The following is a 22,265-nucleotide window of genomic DNA, read 5'->3' on the forward strand; positions in this document are numbered from 1 at the left end:
TCAGTCCAAATAATCAATAAGAATTTAGAAAAAGCACATAAAACATCTACAACTAAAGCAATTACTAGCACACTATTTTTTTTAAACTTATACCATAAGCATATATTCCACGAATAAGATCTTCCCGGAGCTTCATCTGCTCAAATGTTTTGGTAACTTTTACATCTTCAGATGTTTCAAACACAAGCTTAGAATCTTCTTCTTCTGTTTCAGTTTCAATTACACGACGTCTAATTTCTTCAGCCATATTTTCTTTGCTAAGCGTGGAGCTGTAGTGTAGGCTCGCAAACCGAAACCCTTTATCAAAAATCGATTTGTATTTGTGCGTAACTAACTGGTTAACACTGATGTGCACTTTTCTGTGCCAAATAACATAAATGAGTTGTATTTGACAAAAAATCAATTAAAAAAAGAAAAGAAGTATTTAAAATCTTATAGCTAATACGGAGTTTTCAAATTTGTAAAACCACCAAAACACTTTAGTGATTTTACAAACTCTCAGTTGAACTTTCTCAGTGACGCGGATAGCCGATTGGGACTCCAGGACCATTAATGTGCTAAATGTGCTGCTTTTTTTTAAATAATATAATTTCCTCCACAGGTTTCTTTTCTCATATTCATTTGTTCTTCGATCCTATAATAATATATTATATTATTATAGGGTTATTACAGGTATTATAGGTAATACATTATTTTATAATGAGTTTTAATAATCTGTTGATAACAGATTGTAAAACTTTTTTTTTTTTTTGCAACGGAAAGTTTTATTCCTGTTTTGTTCTTATCTACATTAATAATATTTCCAAAAACCTTACATCTAAAGTAGCTCTTTTTGCTGATAACTCTATTTTGTACCCTTATCTTAACAAAAAGTCTTCTCTTTTCAATCGCTTAGAACAGCCAGCATTGGCTAATAAGTTTTAATTCCAATAAAACTCAGTTATTTGCTGCAAAAAACTATCGCAATGCTGTCGACATTCTTATTTAATGAATGGCAACCCTGATCACTGAGTCCTCTTTTTTACGTCTTCTTGGATTATCGTTTACTACTGACCTTTTATGATAACCCTATATAAAATCGACAGCAAAACTAGCATCTGCTAATGTTGCTTCTTTTTATCGTGCTTTTTTCTCCCTCCTGATTTCATTCTTTACCTCTATAAATCTCTTATTCGTTCCTGTATGGAATACTGTTGTCATATTTGGGCTGTTTCTTCTATAGATTCTTTTTCTCTTCTAAACAAACTGCTAAGCTTGAACCTCTTTCCCATCGTCGTAAAGTTGCATCTCTTTCATTTTACTACAAATACTATCACGGTTGCTGCTAAAAGGAGTATCATCATCTATAGTTCTATCTACTAAAACTCATTTTTGCTTGACTCGTCATTCGGCAAAATCTCATTCGTTTACTGTATTTGTCACTACATGCTTTTAAAACTTTTATTTGTCTAGTTTTTTTTCCCGCACTTTAACCTTTTAAAACTCTCTCCTCTTCATGTTTTCCTGACTCATCCCAGCTAGCATACTTACGTTGGGCCAATGTATGTAAATACATCCCGAGCGTCGGCTGGTTTCTCCTATGCAAATACAACGTTGATCCAATGTTAGTTGTATAGAATTTATATTAATGAAAACCTTAATAACGACGTGGTTAAAAATAGTTAGCAAATATTTCCGTAAAAATTTTTTCGATACAAACACAACTGTATATAATCCAACGTTATTCCAATGTATATTACGATAAAACTAACATTGGATCAACGTTGTATTTGTATCGGAGAAAACAGCTAACATTTGTGATGTATTTACATACGTTAGCCCAACGTAAGTGTGCTAGCAGAGCTGGGACGCAACTTAAAACTCTTCGAGCCTTCTGCCAACCGTTTTCTTGCTCTATAATTCTATTTTTTTGTTCTAGTAACTCCAAACTTAATCATGGTTGTATGCAGACTTGTTGGGAGTAAATAGGGGTGAAAATTTCCCGAAAATTTTCAACTCGAAAAAATTTCCGAAAATTTTTTCGGAAATTTTGACAATTTTCAATAAAATATAAGATATTTTATAATTTTTACTTGTATATATTTCGTCAATAAACAAATAATTTTACAATGTACTTGTAAAAAAATAAATAAAATATATTCGTTAAATTCTGACAGGAGCAAGCAGAAGAAAATACATCTTATCACTTTGCTCCTTAAGTAGCGAAATAGTTTACTTTACTTACACGTTTAAATTCATAAAATATATAAGTATAAAAATATTTCTTACATATTTAAGAGTTACATACACATACCTATTATACACATAAACATACACATACCTATTAGTAAATATATAACAAGATAAATAAATACATAACGAAAAGATTAAAAAAAAAAAATGTTTCTACTGGTTAGATTTAACAAATATTGTTTCACGGTTTTTTTTAAATTAACGGGTAAAATTTTATATCTTATTTAGGCAGTTATGGATAACTTTATGGTAAAATATTGTGAAGTAGATTATTAAAATTTTAAAAACTTTAAAAAACACTTTTTTGGTATTTTATTGAGTTTTATTAGTTTATTATTTATTATTATAACTTTAAGTAGCAACTTATGATTATGAAATTTTCTAACTGTTTTATCCCGTCATTTCCTAAGTATATTGATGTTCTTTGCCGTAGCAAGTTTTGCTTAAGGCTTAACATAATGGGCACCCCTAAAGGAGATGGGGCACTTTTCAATATCTATTAAATTGGCCAATATCTATTAAATTGGCACTTTTCAATATCTATTAAATTGGCTATTAGATGGGTCACTTTTCAATATCTATTAAATTGGCCTAAAAGTTACTGAAAACTCTAAAACAATATATAAAAAGATTTGATTCAATATTTACCGGATTATTACAATTTTTTCTTGATTTAAATAAATAAATGAAAGGCAAAAAGCAAAGAAAATTTTTTGCTAATTTTAAACTATTTAAAAACATAGTTAGCAATAAAAATAAAGAACTAATGATTTCGGGGTAATAAATTCCACCGTTATGTTTAAATAAGTGCTTTTAAAACTTGAGTCTCACTCGCCACAACCTTGCATTTGGCTACATAAATCAATATATTAAAAAATGAGGGTGAATCTGTAAAAGTACCGACTGGTTTCTTTAAAATAAAAGTAAAAAAAGGTCCTTAAAATAAAAATTCACCCGCCTGATTTGTGTCAAAAACCGACTATAACTTAAAAATCACCTTCTTTGTGGGGGTAAAACACTCCCTTTCCCCACACACCATCCCTCTAAAATCGTCTTTGTAAGCAACCTTTACACATAAAAAAATCTTTGTTTCTTTAAAACACTCTGCGAAAATAATGCACAATAAAACTTGTTACTCTAAAAAAGATTTTATTTTTTGTATTTTGTGAAAATTTTACATCGTTGTTGAGAGAAGTAAAAGCTGAAATATGTTATACACAAACTCAAAAGACAAGCTAACTCGGAAAACATCTGCATTATTTTTTATTTCACAAAAGTAATGTAAGTAAAAGTAATATATAATAACTTGAGCGTTTTATTAATTTTTTAGAAAAATGCGTGGTTTTTAAATTGACTATAAAAATTTGACTTAAAGATTATATTTTTCGACTAAAAGATTGTATTTTTCGCTTGTGGGTTTATATTACTTTATATTTTTGTTGAAATATTTAAAGAATACCCAAATGCTACGAAGATAAAATGTATATTTTTAAAACAAAGAAATAAATTTTATAAAAATATATACTCTCGAGTCCCTAATAAAAGAAGGGGGGGGTACGTTTATTAATTTTTGGAAAATTTTCTCACCCACCCCAAGCTTATTTAGACCCCCTCCCCCGTTTATTAATTTTTACTCGTTACCAAAAAAAAATCAGTGAAAATCGGCCTTAAAACTTAGAAAATATTTATTACAGTCACTGATAAAACAAAATTTTACAGTGTAAATAGGCTTTAAAAATCACCAACCAAGTAAATCCCGATTTATCGAAAATGATCTTTTAATTTATTTTTCACCAAAGTATAAAATTTATTAAATACTATTGAAATTATTATAAAACAGCTGTTAGAAAATGCGCATTTGACCGTGAGCCACGCTAGATTTAAATAGTTTTATGCGTGTTATGTAAAAAATATTAGTTTGGATTTATAAACCGAAAATTTTTATAAAATATACGTATATTGTAACATAAAATATTCCCCCCCCCCCCTAATATTATTCCCCTTCCCCCCTCCCCCTGTTTATTAGATCTGGACTAAAATCCGCCCCCTCCTTTTATTCCTACCCACCCACGCTTGTTTAAGGACTCGAGAGTAATAACTATAAGTTTATTGTAATAAAAAATTTTAAAAAATTCCGGAAATTTTGAGCAAAATTTCCCGGGAAAAGAAGAAGAAATATCAGTAGAAAAAGTTTCTACTGATGCAATTGACACATTTTCTTTAATACGCATAAAAGAGCTCAATAAGTGTGAAGCAAATGAAGCAAGCTTATGGAGAAAACTAGCATGCCAAACTTTGTCAAAAGCTTTAGATATGTCAAGAGCAATAACCCTAGCCTCACCTCCTCCATCTGCACAGTAAATCTTTCAGTCACATCAGTTAGCAAGTCAGCGTAAAGCGAGAGGATCAAAAACCGTATTGATTGTCTGATAATTATTTGATTCAAGATGAGATGTGAGAAATTTGTTGATCAAAGACTAAAAGACCTTGCCAATAACATAAAGAAGACTGATCGGACAATAATTGGAGGGGTCAGAATGTTTACTGGAGTTTTTGAAAATTGGAACAACAGATGCTATTTTTCAGCAGGCAGTAAAACAAGACTCAGTCAAGCACTTATTAGTTGTATTAGTTAGTAGTTATAGTTTAGAGAGAATTGAAGAGAGTTCTGGAGAACATCTTTGTAAGACTATGACAGGAATGTTGTCAGGAACATAAGCTGTAGAAGAGTTTAATTGAGATATGACTTTAGCAACGGAAACTGGAGTGATTTGAATGTCTAACAATGGGTTAACCTGTTTAATTGGAATGGCAATAAGATTCAAGAGCCGAATTAAAAGAAAATTTTTTTGTGGAGAGGTAATAAAATCAGTCCCATGAATGAGAAATGGAATATTAGACCTACCCTTATTAATAATGCAGTCTTTTAAATATAACCTTTGAAATAAGATACGAGATTTAGTAAACTGAAAATAATGGATTTTAGCATCTGACAGCGTCTTTTTACATCGATTTCTTACAATAATATACAGCCGTTTCTTCTTGAGAGAGTTATTTTTTGAAAAAGATGAAAAAATGATTACGATTAGATATTGCAGCTGCATAAGAAGGTTAAAACCATGAAGTAGAATGAAGCTTGAATTGGAACCGACAAAAAGGAATAAAAGCTTCTGTTCCTGCTTGAATCCTGGAGGTTAAATAGGAGACGCAGTTATCAGCATGAGAGAAAAGACTTCAGCCTAAGGAACGTCACAAAAAAAATCAAAGTAAATGATTAGAGTTGTCAGAAAAATATATCACAAATTTAAATATCTGAGTAAGAGTTTAAGAAATGTAGAAGTTACGGGCTTTAGTGTCTGCAGTGCAAGCAAAGGATGTGACTATTGGAGTTTTTGCGAATCAAAAGATAGTACCCATCAACACTGAGATCTGAAGAAGGAATTGTAGAACTTAAATTAGTCTCACTAAGAGTAAGTAAATGGCGATTTTTGGAAGAGGTAAGATTCAATTGATAGAAAGTTGTTTCGCACGAATTAAAATGTTTTCTACGAATACTTGTAAAATATATATTAAAACAGTTAGGTGGTGGGGATAATTTTTTATGTTTAATATTTTGGGTTTCTTTTGGTATGATTTAAGTTTAAAGAGAACTTGACTCATTCATAGATAGACCACGGCCTCCTGAGCAATGAGCAATGCAGTTGTCTCAATTCTGTTAATAAACTTAAGTCGTAACATAGGGCTCTTTATGTGGCCTCAACAATATGCACCAAAAGCATCAACAGAGACACCATCTATGCGCAACATTTCATTGTTAACACTCTAATATTTTGTGCTGTTGATGGAATTGGCTTCTCTGAGAACTACTTAAGGGTTTGGAAATTTTACTACCAGCCGGCCTCAGAACCATTAAACTGAGTTTTAAAGCTGTCCCCTCATTAGGAGGTAAGAGAAATAGTTGCATTGCAACTATCGAGGGGGGTACAATCAAAACCTATAAGTGAAGCCAAAAAGATCCGGCATTCGTCATCTTATGCAAGTGATACTGTAACACAGGTTTACATATACGTCACCCTAATTGATAAAAAAGGGGTTCGAGGCTGCCGAATAGAATTATTCTGCTTACCCCTTAAGTCTTTGCCTAGGAGGCCTTCTACAAACAGCAGCTAGTAGATTGTCTAGAGGTCATCTTTTATTTTATCCTCAGCGCCTCCAAGCGCTGCGGTCTTGTTAGATCTTTCTACGAGTTTAAGTATATACTTAGTCTCATCGAAAGATGTATAACTTTAAATTTAAATTTAAAGTAATTTTGCATGTAAATTCTTCAAGTATTTACACGTATAATTACGTATACAAATAACGTAATACAAAACACGTATAATTAGAATACAAGAAAAATTAACCTCAAAACAAAATTTTCTTACTAACAAAATGTAAAGTCCTTCAAAAGTATTTGCGGATTTTTTTCAATGCACAATCATGTTATGCCAAAAGTTTATTTTTTTAATACCACCCACCCTGCGGTTTTTTCGTCAGTATCTTTTAACTTGTCTAACAAACTCAACAGGGTCGGACTTGCCAGGAAGGTTGTGGGGATTCCCCCAGACCCCTGCAATGCTTAAAGATCCTGGACCTCACTATAAATAAATATGCACAAGTAAAACACACTAATACAAATTAATAATAACTATTTATTGTTTATATGCATTAATTTTGCAAAGGTAATACAATAAACATGGTAGTTAATTCTACAATTAAGATATGAAGTTATATAAGTTTCTGGTGGCTATTTTGTTAAGCTCGAAATTGATGGTGGCAAAGGTTTTCTCAAGTTTTGCCTAAGCATTGTCAATACTGCGTTACGAGATGAAACCAGCTCACCGCGACAACAACAACCTCTCACTCAAAGGACTGATAAAGACACTGGAGTCAAGAGACAAATTCTTGTTGGGGTATCAGAAGATTTGCCAGAAACACACTTAAATGTTGAACAAATCTGGTCACTGATTAATGCAAATGGATTTAAAACTAATTTTGACTTGTGATATGAAAATTGCAAATATAATTTGTGGTCTTCAAATCCATTCAAGTACGCACCCTTGCACATAGTGTGATGTCAAATCCAAGTGGGTTGCCAAATCTGGAAACTTGCGAACACTGGGCTCAATCAATTCAAGGCTCGAGTCTTTTCAGCAATCTGGCGGGGTTGTTGCTAATGCAAAGTTGTTTGGCAATGTCATTCGAAAGCCAATCATCTGCGGGCCTGTCAATGTTTTGATTTTGGAAATCATTCCACCGATGGAATTGCATCTCCTCTTAGGAGTTATCAACCATCTTTTCAAGACCCTTAAAACTGCTTGGATAGAAGCTGTTAAGTGGCCAGCCGCCCTCCACGTTTAACTGAGCCCAAATTATGGGGGCCAGTTTGAAGGAAATGAGCGCAGGAAACTTCCTCAAAATGTGGAGGTGCTGCAGCAACTTGCTGGTACAAACATGGTTCCTAAAATTTTGTGCATAATTGAAGCATTCAAAAGCTACAATTTAGTTGTGAGGGCTTGCTTTGGATACATCCTTCAGCCGGATTTTGCTAAAAAAATTGAAAATTTCAAAAGGTGTTACTTAATGATAACTGGTGCAAGCGTAACATCTAAAATTCACGCTGTCTTCTACCACATCAAGAATTTCATCAGTCACAAAAGATCCCCTTGGGGCCCTATAGTGAACAAACTGTCGAAACTTCTCATCAAGATTTTTATCAACATTGGTCGAAGTTTAAAGCGAAACAATAATCATCCGACTCCATTTTTCATGGTTTAGCCAACACACAGGTCAAGTGTGAGCAAACTTTTTTGAAGTTAAAGATTGTAAAAATTGCCTTTGTAGTCTTCTGGGTGAAGAGCACCACGAATATTTTGATGAATGTTGAGAATGACATAAAAATTAGTTACAATGAGGTCGTCCACAGTTTGGCAAAATCATCAAAACTTCTTTCTGATTACTTGCTATAATATAAAATTGCAAATATATACCTTTTTCTTATTTTCAATTTTTTTTTTAATTAAAATGGTGCGGCACAGCAATTTAAAATTACTGTATTTTTAAAACCTTGCATATGAATTTATTTTTTTAAACGTGCCGAATAAATTGATGGAGTGCATGTACCCGTATGACAAAAAACTCTGTGATTAACTATGCGGTTTGATTTATTTTTGCTAAATTTTTTGGTACAGTGAGGGCCCCGTCGGTTTCCCTCCCCCCTCCTCCCCGAGCCCATAGTGCTTGTCCGGTCGTAAAACAAACAAAATTAGCAACTAAAAAATTTGCGATTGTTTTTTGAACCAAGTGCGATGATTCCCTTTTTTTCTTTTCGCAATATGTTTATTTGTCATTCACGGTTTACGAACTTTTTAGTATTGTTTATACTCGTCAATATCCCGAGGTTGCACGTGAATTTCGAGAATGATGATACCAAGATCTTTTAGTCAGTTTTATCACTGTCTTGTAAGTTTATCGAATAAAGTTCAGATTTAGAAGATATTTGTTTTAATGCCTTATTTTTATTAAAGCGTTAAATGTAGTTTAACGATGGATTTGCTGTGCGAGTTGAGTGAACAGTTTAAAGTTATACAAAGAGGACCTAAAAAGTTCCCCATAAATTGATTAGTGCTTTCATGAGTGCTAGGGTGGCTCTTAAAACAACATTTTTGAAAAAAACCTGTTCCTACCCCTTTACTTTGTTCTATATAATACTAAAACACTAGGTTTAAAATTTTTTTGAACAAAAAATTTTTTTAGGGGTAGTTCAAGACCCTTAAAAATTTGACTGGTCTCTAAAATTTTGAAAATAAAAGTTCTTCTAAAGTATGTCAACCTGGTACTCAAAAGAAGCGAAATTATATAAAAACTTCAAAAACAGTAATCACTTTACAAAAAAATGTTTAAAAAAACTATTTTTTTAAAACTTGAAAATAATGACATTTTTTATTTTCAGCTTTAAAACAATAGTTTTTATGCATTTATTTAAGAAAAAAGTTATTTTTTTGTAAATTGATTATTATTTTTAAAGTTTTTATATAATTTCGCTTTTTTTGAGTATCAGGTTGACATACTTTAGAAGAACTTTTATTTTCAAAATTTTAGGGACCAGTCAAATTTTTAAGGGTCTTGAGCTACTCCTAAAACAATTTTTTGTTCAAAAAAATTTTAAACCTAGTGTTTTAGTATTATATAGAACAAAGTAAAGGGGTAGGAACAGGTTTTTTTCAAAAATGTTGTTTTAAGAGCCACCCTAAATAAGTGCGGTTTACCTGACAATTATACTTAATTTTAAAAATTAAATTCATATCATGCGCATTGTAACATTGGCAGAAAGGGGTTATCTCAACAATATTAAAGCTTCCATCTTTTTATTTACAATATATCTGTTTTTAAATGTACCAACATGTTTGTATAAATTTGCGTAAGTTAAAAACCTGAAAATACATGCATTAACTATAGAAATTTTTATTTTTTTATTTGATTTAACTTTGTTAAATCATATAGATTTAAAATTTATATGATTTAACAAAGTTTTAAACAAGTTCAGTTACAAAAGTAGCTGAACTTGCTTATAAATAACATGCTTATAAATTAACAAACGAATCAAGTAAGACATTTTTCTTACTAGTATATATATTATAATCATCCAGCAGAAGTAAAAAAATCTGCTCAAAGTTTCTTTAGATAATAAAGTAGCTAAAAATATTGCAAAAGTGTTAAAAATAATCACAGAATTTGGAGTTCAAAATATGTTCAAGAATGTAAAACAATTAAGAAATGAATTTCTCACAAGCCAGGTTTATTGTTGGTTAACTTGATAGTTTTAATCTATGAAACAAAATACTAATTTCATCAAAAAAATTATTATTGTATCCAAGTTTTAAAAATATCTCCAAATTTAATAGATGCTGAATGTCAACAGGATTTCATACACAAAACAAAGAAAAATAAACTGAGTAATGCCTTTTAAGAGATGGATCCCTTTTGGTGTGGTATCTGTGGAAATCAGATATAAAAATCTATAATGAAACCTTTCTATAGTGGTAGTTTGATATAAACAAATATCAAAAAGAGTTTCATTTGAAATTTCTATAGCAAGACAAAAGTATGAATAAATGATACAAAAATATTATATAGATATATGAATCACAGCAATATATAAAATTGTATGCTGATGAAACAAAAATCATGTCAATTTGTTCTTCAGATGAGTTAAGTAATTAATTACAATGCAATTTAAACTTTGCATATGCTTGGAATTAAATTTGGTTGCTTAGTTTTAATATTAACAAATGCTCATTTATGCACTATTGCTATATAAATAAGAGGTATCCAATCATATAAATGATTAAACGAAATAGATCAGTTTCAAAAAGGGACCTAGAAGTGATTTTTCAGATAACTTTAAAATCAATTAGTGTTAAGTGCAAGCAAAGCACATTGCATTTCAGGCATGATGAAAAAACTATTGTTCAATTTTATGCAGAACTGCTAAAATCTCTAAATGTTTCTTTTATTCAACAACTTCTTGAGTTTGCTTTACTGGTATGAGATCCTTATCAAAAACAAAATATCCCCATTTTAGAAAGAGTGCAGTGTTAGATAAAACAAACCAAAACCAGTAAATAAATGTTACCAAAACACCAGAAATTGCTGCCAAAATTCTTTTAGATTGGTGGCTGTATTTTTCAGCAAAATACAGTTCTCTGTCACACAGCCAAAGTTGTGATCCTCATTTGTTCAAGTTGTACTTGTAGCCATAGCTTAAATTAATCTAAAGAATTTTTGTTACATAATTATTAGGGTGTCCCAAATAACCACATTTTCTAAAAATCTGTGCTGCCACCCCCTTAATGTGTTCTATATAATAAAATAACACTGTATTTAAAATTTTTTTAAATAAAAAATATTAAAGAATCCCCAAAGACCCTTGAACGTCAGACGGGTCCCTATAGTTATCAAAATAATAATTTTTCAGAAGTATATCATATTGGGTCTCAAAAGAAAGGAGATTATATAAAAATTTTGGCTTGTAAAAAAATTATAATCAAAAAATCTTGTTAAGTTCCTTATTTTTTTGTTTTTAGTTAAAAAATGTCATTTTCTATTCACAAAAATCTAAAATAATAATTTTTTTGTAAAATGATGATTATTTTTAAAGTTTTTATATAATTTTGTTTCTTTTGAGACCCAATAAGACATGCGTTTGAAAAACTTTTTTCGTATTAATATTAGGGACCCATTAAATGTTCAAGGGTTTTGGGGGACCCCTAAAAATATTTTTCATTGAAAAAATTTATAAATCCAGTGCTATTTTATCATATAAACCACATTAAGGGGGTGGCAGCATAGATTTAAAAAAAAATGTTGTTATTTAGGACCCCCTAATAGTTATAGAGAAAATGTTTTACTAAATTGAGCTGCAAGTTATAGGAATGCACTGCTAGAAAATATTATTGCAGCTATTTCAGTTAATTCATTTCAAGCAAGACTTGATCAATCGAAGTCAAACCATCACTAGAATTAGCTTGCAGAGTGTGCTTAAAACCACACTCACTGGTAGCAATACCAGTCAAGGCATAAACTAATATATTATCCAAAAATATGCGTTTCTGCAAAGAGAGAGAGAGAGGAGAGAGAGAGAGAGAGAAATAATATGGAATAATAAAATATAGAAAATGATCTCTTCATTTGTCTGATTTAAATCTGATCAAAATGTTGCGGGGTTAGTTTGATAGGAATGTGAGAAAAATGCAACCAACCAAGTAAGCGACTGGGGCTAATATTTGACTGAAGCCAGAGTCGAGTTTGATTAACCATAGCCAGGGCTGGGGTTATTTGATCTGCCGATAGGAGTGCTGTTACATCGACTAAGGGTTTGGGCTGGGGCAGCAATCTTTTCTTTCATTATTGTTTATATATATATATACATACATACATACATACATACATACATACATACATACATACAGAGAAATAAGTATCTGAACAAAACATTTTATTATGAAAAATAAACTTTGTCTCTGTTTACACTGAAACTTTTTGTTTTTATTGGTGATTAAAATAATTTTTTTCTGATTTTTATTGGTGCTTTTCACTGAATTTTTTTTTTAGTTTTGAGATTTTGTTAGTAACAAGTCAAAATTAATAAAAGGAGGGGGGGGGTATATGCTATATTGCATATTGTTTCTCAAGTAATAGTAAAATTAAATATATTATAGTTTTACGGAAACAAAAAACTGCAAAGTATCAGAAGCAAGCAGAGTTTGCTTTCGATATTCTGCATATAAACAGATATAAGAAACAGATATTCTTCAGATATTAACAGTGCTCAACACTAGTCAGTGATCGCCATGGACTCTCAGGCAGATCTGCTGCAGATATAGCACCAGCTATACTTGAAAATATTGACATTATTTCTTATGATGATTAACACAAAGTATTGACAGGAACTAAATAAGAGCGCATAAGTCGTGAATATATTTTGATGGTTAAAAAAGACTTGACACTCTGATTTGCCAATAGTTAGAAAACTATAGTAATGGAGAAGCACATATTCATGATCTGATAACCTGGCAGAGCTACATGGGGCACTGAACTTCTCTTAATGACACAGCTGAAGTATTAAAATCTGCAAGTCTTCAGTGTTCTGAAAAACACTTATCATTTTAGATAATTTGCAGGTGCTGGGTTGTTTAATTCCAGTGTTGACATTAGTTCCATCAACTAATGTAAACGCTGGAAACATGCCTTATGTTATTAGATTGATTGAGTTAAAACACTTGTTCTACAAATTTGGTGAAGTGCATTCCTAAAAAGTGGATTATTCTAGGTGACTCCGTTACTAGGGTGGGCTAGAAAGCAACAATTTTCAAAAATTGCATTTCAATACCTCTAAATGTATTCTATATGTATATATATACATTGTATATATATATGTATATATATCAGGGATGCAGAGTCTCAAAAAGGAATCCGGATTTGAAAATCACAAAAAGATTACTTCTTTCTAGTTTTTTGTATCCAGGAGCTTTAAAAATTTAAAAAAGCTTATGGGGTACTAATGGGGAAAAAATCATGACTTATAGGTCAGAAGAACAATCAATTTTTGAACCCGGAGTCCTCAGGTATAATGGCGGTAAGGACTCCAGGACTCCAGGCTTAAAAACAATAAGTTCCAAGTCATTAAACATCAAAACTTTTTTTCTTATACCGGGTCATTAATTAACCAACATGTTTAGAGCTTCTGGACACCAGAGACCATAAAAATATGAAGTTATAAAGCCGGAGTCCTTTTGGGACTCCGCATCCATGATATATATATATATATATATATATATATATATATATATATATATATATATATATATACACACACTTATTTCAAGCGTATGTGTATGTATGTATATATATATATATATATATATATATATATATACACACACTTATTTCCAGCGTATGTGTATGTATATATATATATATATATATATATATATATATATATATATATATATATATATATATATATATATATATAACACACACACACACAAACACACACACACGCACACACACACACACACACACACACACACACACACACACACACACACACACACACACACACACACACACACACACACACACACACACTGGAAATAAATGCATTATTTCTGAGATTTTTATATAATTTTGGTTTTTTTGAATACCAGATTGACCTACTTTTGAATATTGGGGACCCTGTAGATGTTTAAGGGTCTTGGTAGCAAGTGGTTTATCATCGAGATGGAGTCTTCTATATTTTATGGCAACAGACATCTATGGAGCACAATAGTCAAATCACAGTGTCTGCCAGTTGCATTAAATAAGGTAATAGAAAAGGGTAATCAAACAAGTGCGTTCTTTGAACATCAAGAATCTTTATGACTATAATATTAGTTAAGCAGCCAGATATCCAAGTGTTAGGTATTAAGCGTATACAGAGAGCTAGAGAAAAAAAGTGTAAAAGCTAATCAAACAAGTTTGCAGCAGTTCAAAGTTTCAAATGCAGTTCAAATGCAGGAGTTAATTTATAGGAGTAATTCACAGTCAGTTGAGCCACCATTAACATAATATCTCACTGATGAGCAACTGAAAGAGGCAAAAACATATCATATTTAACTAATTGGAAATGTTATTGTGCCAAAGGCTAACTGTAGAATGTTGTGTCGAGATAGTGAAAGCTTTTCTGTTTTGATTTGTGGCAAGATGAAAAGAGATGGTAGGATATGTGACTGTCTACAATCTAGGATGAGTATGCAATACACACCAAGGGACATTATAACACTAACTAGTACGATTGTTGCTCTATTTACATGTTATGTAGTAAATGCACCTGTTTAATTTTAAAACTCCTTAAAAAAAAGGGAAATTAAAAACCTGGTATTATAATAATAATAATGCATTTAAAACGAAGGATACTATAAATCTATATTTAAAATCAAAAATTTCAAATATAAAAATTTCTAAAAATTTGTCTAATTTGACCAAAAATTGCTGCAGGGGGTAATTCTTATTCAAGGACTTTGGTCCAGATCTAATAAACAGGAGTGGGAGTTGTGTTAATAAATAGGGGTAGGGAATATTTTTCTTCTTAATTATATTTACCTTGGTTCGTTTGTAAAACTTCCAATCTGACAATATAACAATATAAGTAGGGTGTACCGGATTGGAAATTTTGAATTCCGGCTGGAACCGGATTTGTTAAAAAAATTCCAACTGGAATTTTTTTTGAATTCCGGCAAATCCAGTTCTGGCCAGAATTGAAAATTCAAAATTGAAAGTAAAAGCCTGCACCCCAGCATCGTGGCTGCATTATATATATATATATATATATATATATATATATATATATATATATATATATATATATATATATATATATATATATATATATATATATATATATATATATATATGTATATATATATGTATATATATAACCTATTTCATTAATTTGATTCTTGTTTCATTTAAATCTAATATGCTGTTTTTGTTTCTTATAATTTTATTTATTGAAAGTTTTAACCTGCATAATATTTATATTTAAAATTTTTCTTTGTTTTATATTTTTACATTTTAGTTAAAATTGAAATATTTACTTTATTAAGCATCCTATACTTTTTAACTATTTTAAAGTCGAGTAACATTTCTGGTGGGAAATGAGCTAGCGACTAGCTAGCTTTATAGCGATTTTCAAGCCATTTTTTTTTTTCTTATTTTATTTTTTCCTAATGTCTTTAAAATCTTTAAAAATTCGACTTTTAGTGTTGAGTCTTATAATTATGAGAATAATTGAACTCTAAACATTGCCATTTTGTAACATTGTATTGCTAGCTACATATCTTAGCTTTGAAACTAGCTACAAAATATGTACAAATCTCTAGCTAGTTGATAGTTACATATTAAAATTTTTTAGAAAGCGATTTTATAACGATATGATGCTAGCTACAATAGCCAGTGGGTCTTTAGCTTATTAAGCTAGCAGTCGTCGAAGCCAAATCACTGTCTTTATCTTTACAAATATTGATCTTTTTTCGCTAACTTAAAAAAGCAAACGATCCTCATGGCCAAATTGCTGTCTTCATTGTTACGATTTTAGCTGGCTATTCGCTCGCCAATTTCTACTGAGTTGAAAATGAGACTATTCTCAGAGGCAGGTAACAATTTAGATGAAAAAAGAGCTCATTTGTTGCCTAAAACTGGATAGCAACTCTTTTTGTACCACAATATTTCTAAACTTTCAGAAATCCTTACATAAGTGATTACTGCAAGTAAAGTTAGGCAAAGTTACAGTTAAGCGGTCTAAAATAATTTTATTTTTTCACTTGCGCTTTCGTGTAGACTTCAAAGTGGTAACTCTTAAATATAAAAATAAAGAATATTTATTGGCTTTAGTACATACATCGATTATCTTAAAGCCTGCTTCTACAAGGTAGTGCTGCTACATCAATTATCTTATAGCCTGCTGCTACAAGGGAGTGTTGGTACCAGAAATGCGGAGTCCCAAAAAGGACTCTGGATTTGAAAGTCACAAAAAGATTACTTCATCCTAGTTTTTGGTATCCAGGAGCTCTAAAAATAAAAATAAGTTTATGGACTACTGAAAGGAAAAAAATTAAGACTTTTAGATTAGAGGAACAATAATTTTTTGAACCCGGAGTCCATAGGTATAATGGCGGCAAAGACTCCGGGACTCCAGGACTCCGGGATTAAAAACAATAAGTTTCAAGTCATTAAATCTCATGAATTTTTTTCTTATAACAGATCCTAAGTCAACAAACATGTTTAGAGCTTCTGGACACTACAGACTTGGAAAAAGTAGAGATATAAAGCCGGAGTCCTTTTGGGACTCCGCATCCCTGGTTGGTACATTGACTATTTTACAGCCAGTTGCTACAAGGAAGTGTTGCTACATCGACTGAGGGTTTGGCATGGGGCAGCAATCTTTTTTCTTTCATTATTTCAATAAAAATTTCTAATGTTTAAAAAGTCTCCACTGACAAGAGCGCAACAAGAGAAAAAATAAAATTACTTCCACTTAACTGTAGCTTTACTTAACTGACCGCTTGACTGTAGCTTTACTTAAAATTACATTGTATTTGCTGAGAAATTTGTATTTTTTACCTATAGATTTACCTATAGTTCTTCATTGCCCTGTAGGGCAATGATTTTTGATTTAATTTACAGTCTGTCTCACATGTCTTCAAAAAAAAAAATTAAAGAGTAAATTCTGACATTTCGGCCTGAATAATTGTAATTCCAGCCGGAATGGGAATGACCTTAAAGTCACAAATTAAAGTCAGAATGGAATTCCAGTACATCCCCAAATATAAGTATGTTTTAAAAAAAATTTAAATTTATAAATCCAAACTAATATCTTTTACAAAATATGCATGAAACTATTTAGTTCTAGCGTGGCTTGCAGTCAAATGCGCATTTTCTAATAGCTGTTTCATCATAATTTCAATAGGATTTAGTATGCTGATATAAGTTTGGGGGCATCCATAAAGTCTGTACCTGGTAAAACCACTGATTTAGGACCCCCCTTGTACAAACCTGTACGCTTTTGAAGACCCACTCCCCCCCACCGCGTACATATGCATTATTTTTTTTCAAAATAACCCCCCCCCCCCCTTCCCTAACGCATAAATATTTCAAAACATTAAAAACAAAAAAAGCATTTAGTTTATTTGACATATCTCCGTACTTAATTAAAACTTGAAATGTTACTTATTCAAATCTTAAAATGTTACAACATATTTTAACATTTTAAGAGAAATGATAAAAACCAGTTTGCGTACAGTAATTAAAAAAAAAGAATTCGAAAAAAGTTTGCTTTTTTTGAATGTTTTTTTGAAGTTTGCTTGATTTGATGTCTTTTTGCTTCTCATCTCTCTACCAATCAAGTTGCGTTGCAAAAATTAAAAATATTATTTGGAACAATTGTCCCTCGATTTCTTTTTTCTCTCATTATTTATAAAGAAATTTAAAAAATATTGTGACTTGAGTCAGAAAAAAACAAACACATTACTGATTTGTTACACATAAAATTTAATATTTAAAAAAAAAAAAAAATAAAATCAAGTTTAGGAGAGATAGTCAAACCACGTGCATACTCTTTAACACCCCTCCCCCCCCCTGTATGCGTTCGTATGCTTTTGGGAAACCTCCTCCCCCTATACTGTACGTACTTTATGGATGGCCCCTTTTATACTTTGGTGAGAAATAAATTAAAAACTCATTTTTGACAAATTGAAATTTGCTAGGTCAATGACTTTAAAACTCTGCTTACACTGAAAGTTTTTGTTTTTATCGGTGACTAAAATAATTATTTTCTAATTTTTGTGGTTGATTTTTATTGTTTTTTTTTTTAGTTTTGAGATTTTTTGCTGATAAAAAGTAAAGATTAATAAAGGGGGGGGGGTCATATATATATATATATATATATATATATATATATATATATATATATATATATATATAGATACTCACAAATATATATGGAAAAACTATTGTTGCTTAATGTGTATATGCATAAAGTATATTAGATAATGTTAGTAGTTAAAATGTAGGTAAATAAAAGCACAAATATTTTTTGTTTATAAATTAGCATTTACTTTCAAAATATATCCAATTACTGCTTATCAGCAAAATGTGGTATATCCATTTTATAAAGATATTATGGAAAGTTTATAAATTTTAAAAGTCTTAAACATCTTTTGATAACTAATTTTATTTGACATATTGTATAACTCTGTGTATTTAATGTTTTAGTAATTATATTTTAATGATAATGGGAATGTAAACAATGTTCTCTTTAAATATGAAACAATAAACCATAATATATTTTTATTTTGTATTTAATTTTAAAGATTAAAATTAACGTTTTAATTAAAACGTATGCTCCTTCCATTTTATTGAATATTGAAAGTCAAAAATTGTTCTTCAAACAAAAAGTTAACTATCACCTTTACTAGACAGTGGATTATCTACTCTTGAATCTTGCAGAATGTCATCTTAAAATGTCTCTGCAGCAGTGGTGTCACTAGAGTACAAAGGTGCAAGCCACACTGGGTGAAACTATATGACCTGACACAGAGGAGTGGCACCAAAATGAATAAAATGCAATTATGACAGAACTGCTCCTGCTTGTGTTTGGCCTAACCAATAGTTTTCAGGTTTTAAATTTTAGATATTCTTTATTAATCTGCTATTTGTTCATTTTTTACTACTTTCTTCATTTCACACAAAAATCTTTTATCAAGATTAAAAGATTAACTCATGTTGTCAGCCCTATTAGTGAAAGTCTCGAGGGGTGACACCAAAAGTTTACTGCACTGGGTGACATCAACCACAGTGATGCTATTGCTCTGTAGGTAGCAGGTTGTGAGATGTGATGTTTTTTAACATCCTGCTGAATCCTACCAAATATTCTATCTGCTGGAAGATAGTAATGCTCTCATAAAGGGGAAGTAATAGCGATGAGCATTTTTTTAAATAATTGCTTTTTCAAGGAAAGAAGCATCAACACTATGTTTGTTTTTTGCTTCTGTGCATAGCAGGCATCTAAAAATAGACAAAGAATTGATGCATTGGAAAATGCATTAAATAATTTACATCATCTCTCTTATCATCTTAGGCCAACAGTTTTTTATTTCCGCCTCAATTTTCAAGTCTGTTTGGGATTAATGGACAATTAATATAAAATTAACGTCATCGTTAAATTTTTTAATGAAATAAAATTTTAAAAATAAAACACTTCATTATTCATTTTATTACCTCATTTTTTTCTTTGCAAAAAAGGAATTGTTAGTTAAACAAATAAATAAAAAATTAGTATTATTATTGAATGATTTCCTTAAAAAACAAACAGACAACAAATATATTTAAACTTATTAATATAAAATGTATTTTTAATATATTTTATATCATCACAAAAGTATGAACAAATACTAAAAAGACAAAATACTTTTTTTTTTCTCGTTTCAAGCATTGTATCTTTTTTTTCTATGCAAAATAGGAGATTAGATAATACGTTAATCTTGTCAATTGCAATCTGCCAATTCCGTGGTAAAAATATATTCAGAAGTAATATATACTTACTACTGATTGAATTAAATACCGCAATTTGAAAACAAATTAAAAGTTCCATACTGTGATTTTGAAAATAAAATGTTTTTCAGAAGTAGAAAAAAATAGAGTTATACTGCGCTTAGCAAATAATCGGGTACAATTTCTGCGTTTTTTAAAAGTGGCACATACCGCATTTTGAAAATAAACTCTTCATATATATATATATATATATATATATATATATATATATATATATATATATATATATATAGAAACTGGGGTTTAAGAAAAGTTATCAAAAAACTGGCAAAAGCTATTAAAATAAAAACAATTTTTTTTAAATGACCAAATACAACACGAATACAATCTGACAAAAGAAAAAGTCAACAGCATTAAATAAAGAAAATTTCTTAACATTTAAAATCTTAGTAAAAAAAACATTTGTCCCCATGCTAGGGGCAAAATGGGGTTAACAATGTAACAATAATATATGTTGTTGACTTGATTCAATGTTTAGGCATAGTTCACAAGTATAACTTGGCTTTTTATCTTTTTTTTCTAAACCAGCACACAAGTAATATGCCCAGCTGTGGCAATCACTACAAGAGACCCAACTTTCAACACTAGTCGAGTAGTTTTCTTGACAGTAGAGACAAGTGTCTTCCTTTGAATTTTTTGCTGTTTTCCTCTTTTTAGATGTGGCGTTTTGTCCATCTACTTTAGCATATTTTTTTTTTTTTTTTTTTTTTTTTTTTTTTTTACATAACCATTTTTGTTTTTCATTTTGAGCCTTTTTCTTTTTTTGATGGATTTCACTCATTTTTACTCAGGGTGTCTAATAGCGAGACTCTATATTGAAAGCCCTAATAGTATCCTTTACAGTGACTGTTTTGGTATTGGTATGATAAACATTGGAGATACATTTTGAAATGATGTGGTATTAATATTGCATGTAGAAGTGGTTAAAACGCTGGACGAAGTGGACATTATGCTGGTAAAATTAGATGATTGGCTTGTAAAAGCAATTATATGGACATTAGAAACATTCAGATTGCTCCAAAAAACAGATATTTGGGTTGTAGGTACTATTGGATACTGGTACTAACAGATGGATTACACATTTAATAATTTTGTGTGGACTATAATACATATAAGTTGTCAAAGAGTAATATCAATCGTTTTTTAAATACATTGTATCTAAACTGTAAATAAATAATCATTTGAGCTTAATCTTTTCACATGCTTTTTTAATATCAGTATTTTTTAGATAAATTTTTTCTCTTCTTTTAAGGTTAGTTTGTATATAGTGTACCACAAACTTCATGCTTGTTGATTTGATATTCGTTTATAATTTATCATATTATTTATCTTAAAAAACAATTATTATTTTTATAGCACCTTTTTATCAAAAAGTTCTAGTTTTTAAACATCTTCGCTTCCAACAAGACTGCAAGCAACCCCTAATTAAGTTGGAAGTTACTGGAAGAGAAAAGATGAAGGTTGTAGAGCAAGATAACGATTGACGGATGACTTAAAGGATTGCAAATTATATGAACCAGGAAAGCAAGATGAAGGAAGCGAGTTCCAATGAGCTGATGTTCGAGAAAAAAAGCTAGACGAATAAGCGTTTTTGGAGCACTTAGGAACAGTCACAGAAAAAGGATGAGACTTAATTGAATGACGAGTAACACAAGAATGAATTTTAGTAGATAGCACAAAAGACACTAGCTCTTTAGAGCAGTGCCCATTATAGTATTTGTAGAAAAGAGAAAAAGAAGCAACATAACGACGATGTGATAATGGTTGGAGGTTGGCTGCAAGAGCAGGTCCAACTATGTTTGTAATACGTTTTTGCACCTTGTCTAAAAGAAAAAGAGCATCATTAAAAGATCTGCCCTAGAAATGGCAACAGTATTCCATACAAGGTCAGATTTGAGATTTATAGAGATAGAAAATAGAATCAGAAGTAAGAAAGTGTCGAGCTCGATAAAGAGATGCAACCTTAGCAGATGCTAATTTTGCAACTGATTTGGTATATGGTTTCCAAGAAAGATTGGAAGTAAGAGTTAATCCTAGAAGATGAAGAGTAGATGACTCATCGAGTACATCACTATTCATAAATATAGGAAGATCTAAATTATTGCGATAACAATTGGCTGAAAAAAATTGAGTTTTATCTGTATTGAAGTTCACCAGCCACTGTGAGCCCCATGCTGTAGCAGAAGTGAGATCCTTTTCAAGTACAAATGCCCCCTCCAAGCAATCAGAGAGTGTTGGTTTCTTATCACGACAAGAATTAATGGTAGTATCATTAGCAAACACTGCCACCTTAGATGTGAGAATATCTGGAATATTGGTAATGTAAATTGAAAAGAGTATAG

At 30.7% G+C, this 22,265-nt stretch overlaps 2 protein-coding genes across 2 annotated transcripts in view; one reads left to right on the forward strand and one right to left on the reverse strand.

Moving 5' to 3' along the window:
- LOC100197176 (eukaryotic initiation factor 4A-III) overlaps positions 1-317 on the reverse strand; it is a 16,632-nt gene extending 16,315 nt beyond the window's left edge. The window contains exon 1 of the mRNA XM_065805583.1: positions 94-317. Coding sequence (XP_065661655.1) covers positions 94-247 — 154 coding nt within the window. The 5' untranslated portion in view covers positions 248-317. The remainder of the gene's footprint in view (positions 1-93) is intronic.
- Positions 318-8,548: 8,231 nt separating this feature from the next.
- LOC100206463 (large ribosomal subunit protein uL4) overlaps positions 8,549-22,265 on the forward strand; it is a 41,398-nt gene continuing 27,681 nt past the window's right edge. Inside the window, exon 1 of the mRNA XM_065805585.1 lies at positions 8,549-8,733. Coding sequence (XP_065661657.1) covers positions 8,692-8,733 — 42 coding nt within the window. The 5' untranslated portion in view covers positions 8,549-8,691. The remainder of the gene's footprint in view (positions 8,734-22,265) is intronic.

This window comes from Hydra vulgaris, chromosome 09 (assembly GCF_038396675.1).
Source record: "Hydra vulgaris chromosome 09, alternate assembly HydraT2T_AEP".
Lineage (NCBI taxonomy): Eukaryota > Metazoa > Cnidaria > Hydrozoa > Anthoathecata > Hydridae > Hydra > Hydra vulgaris.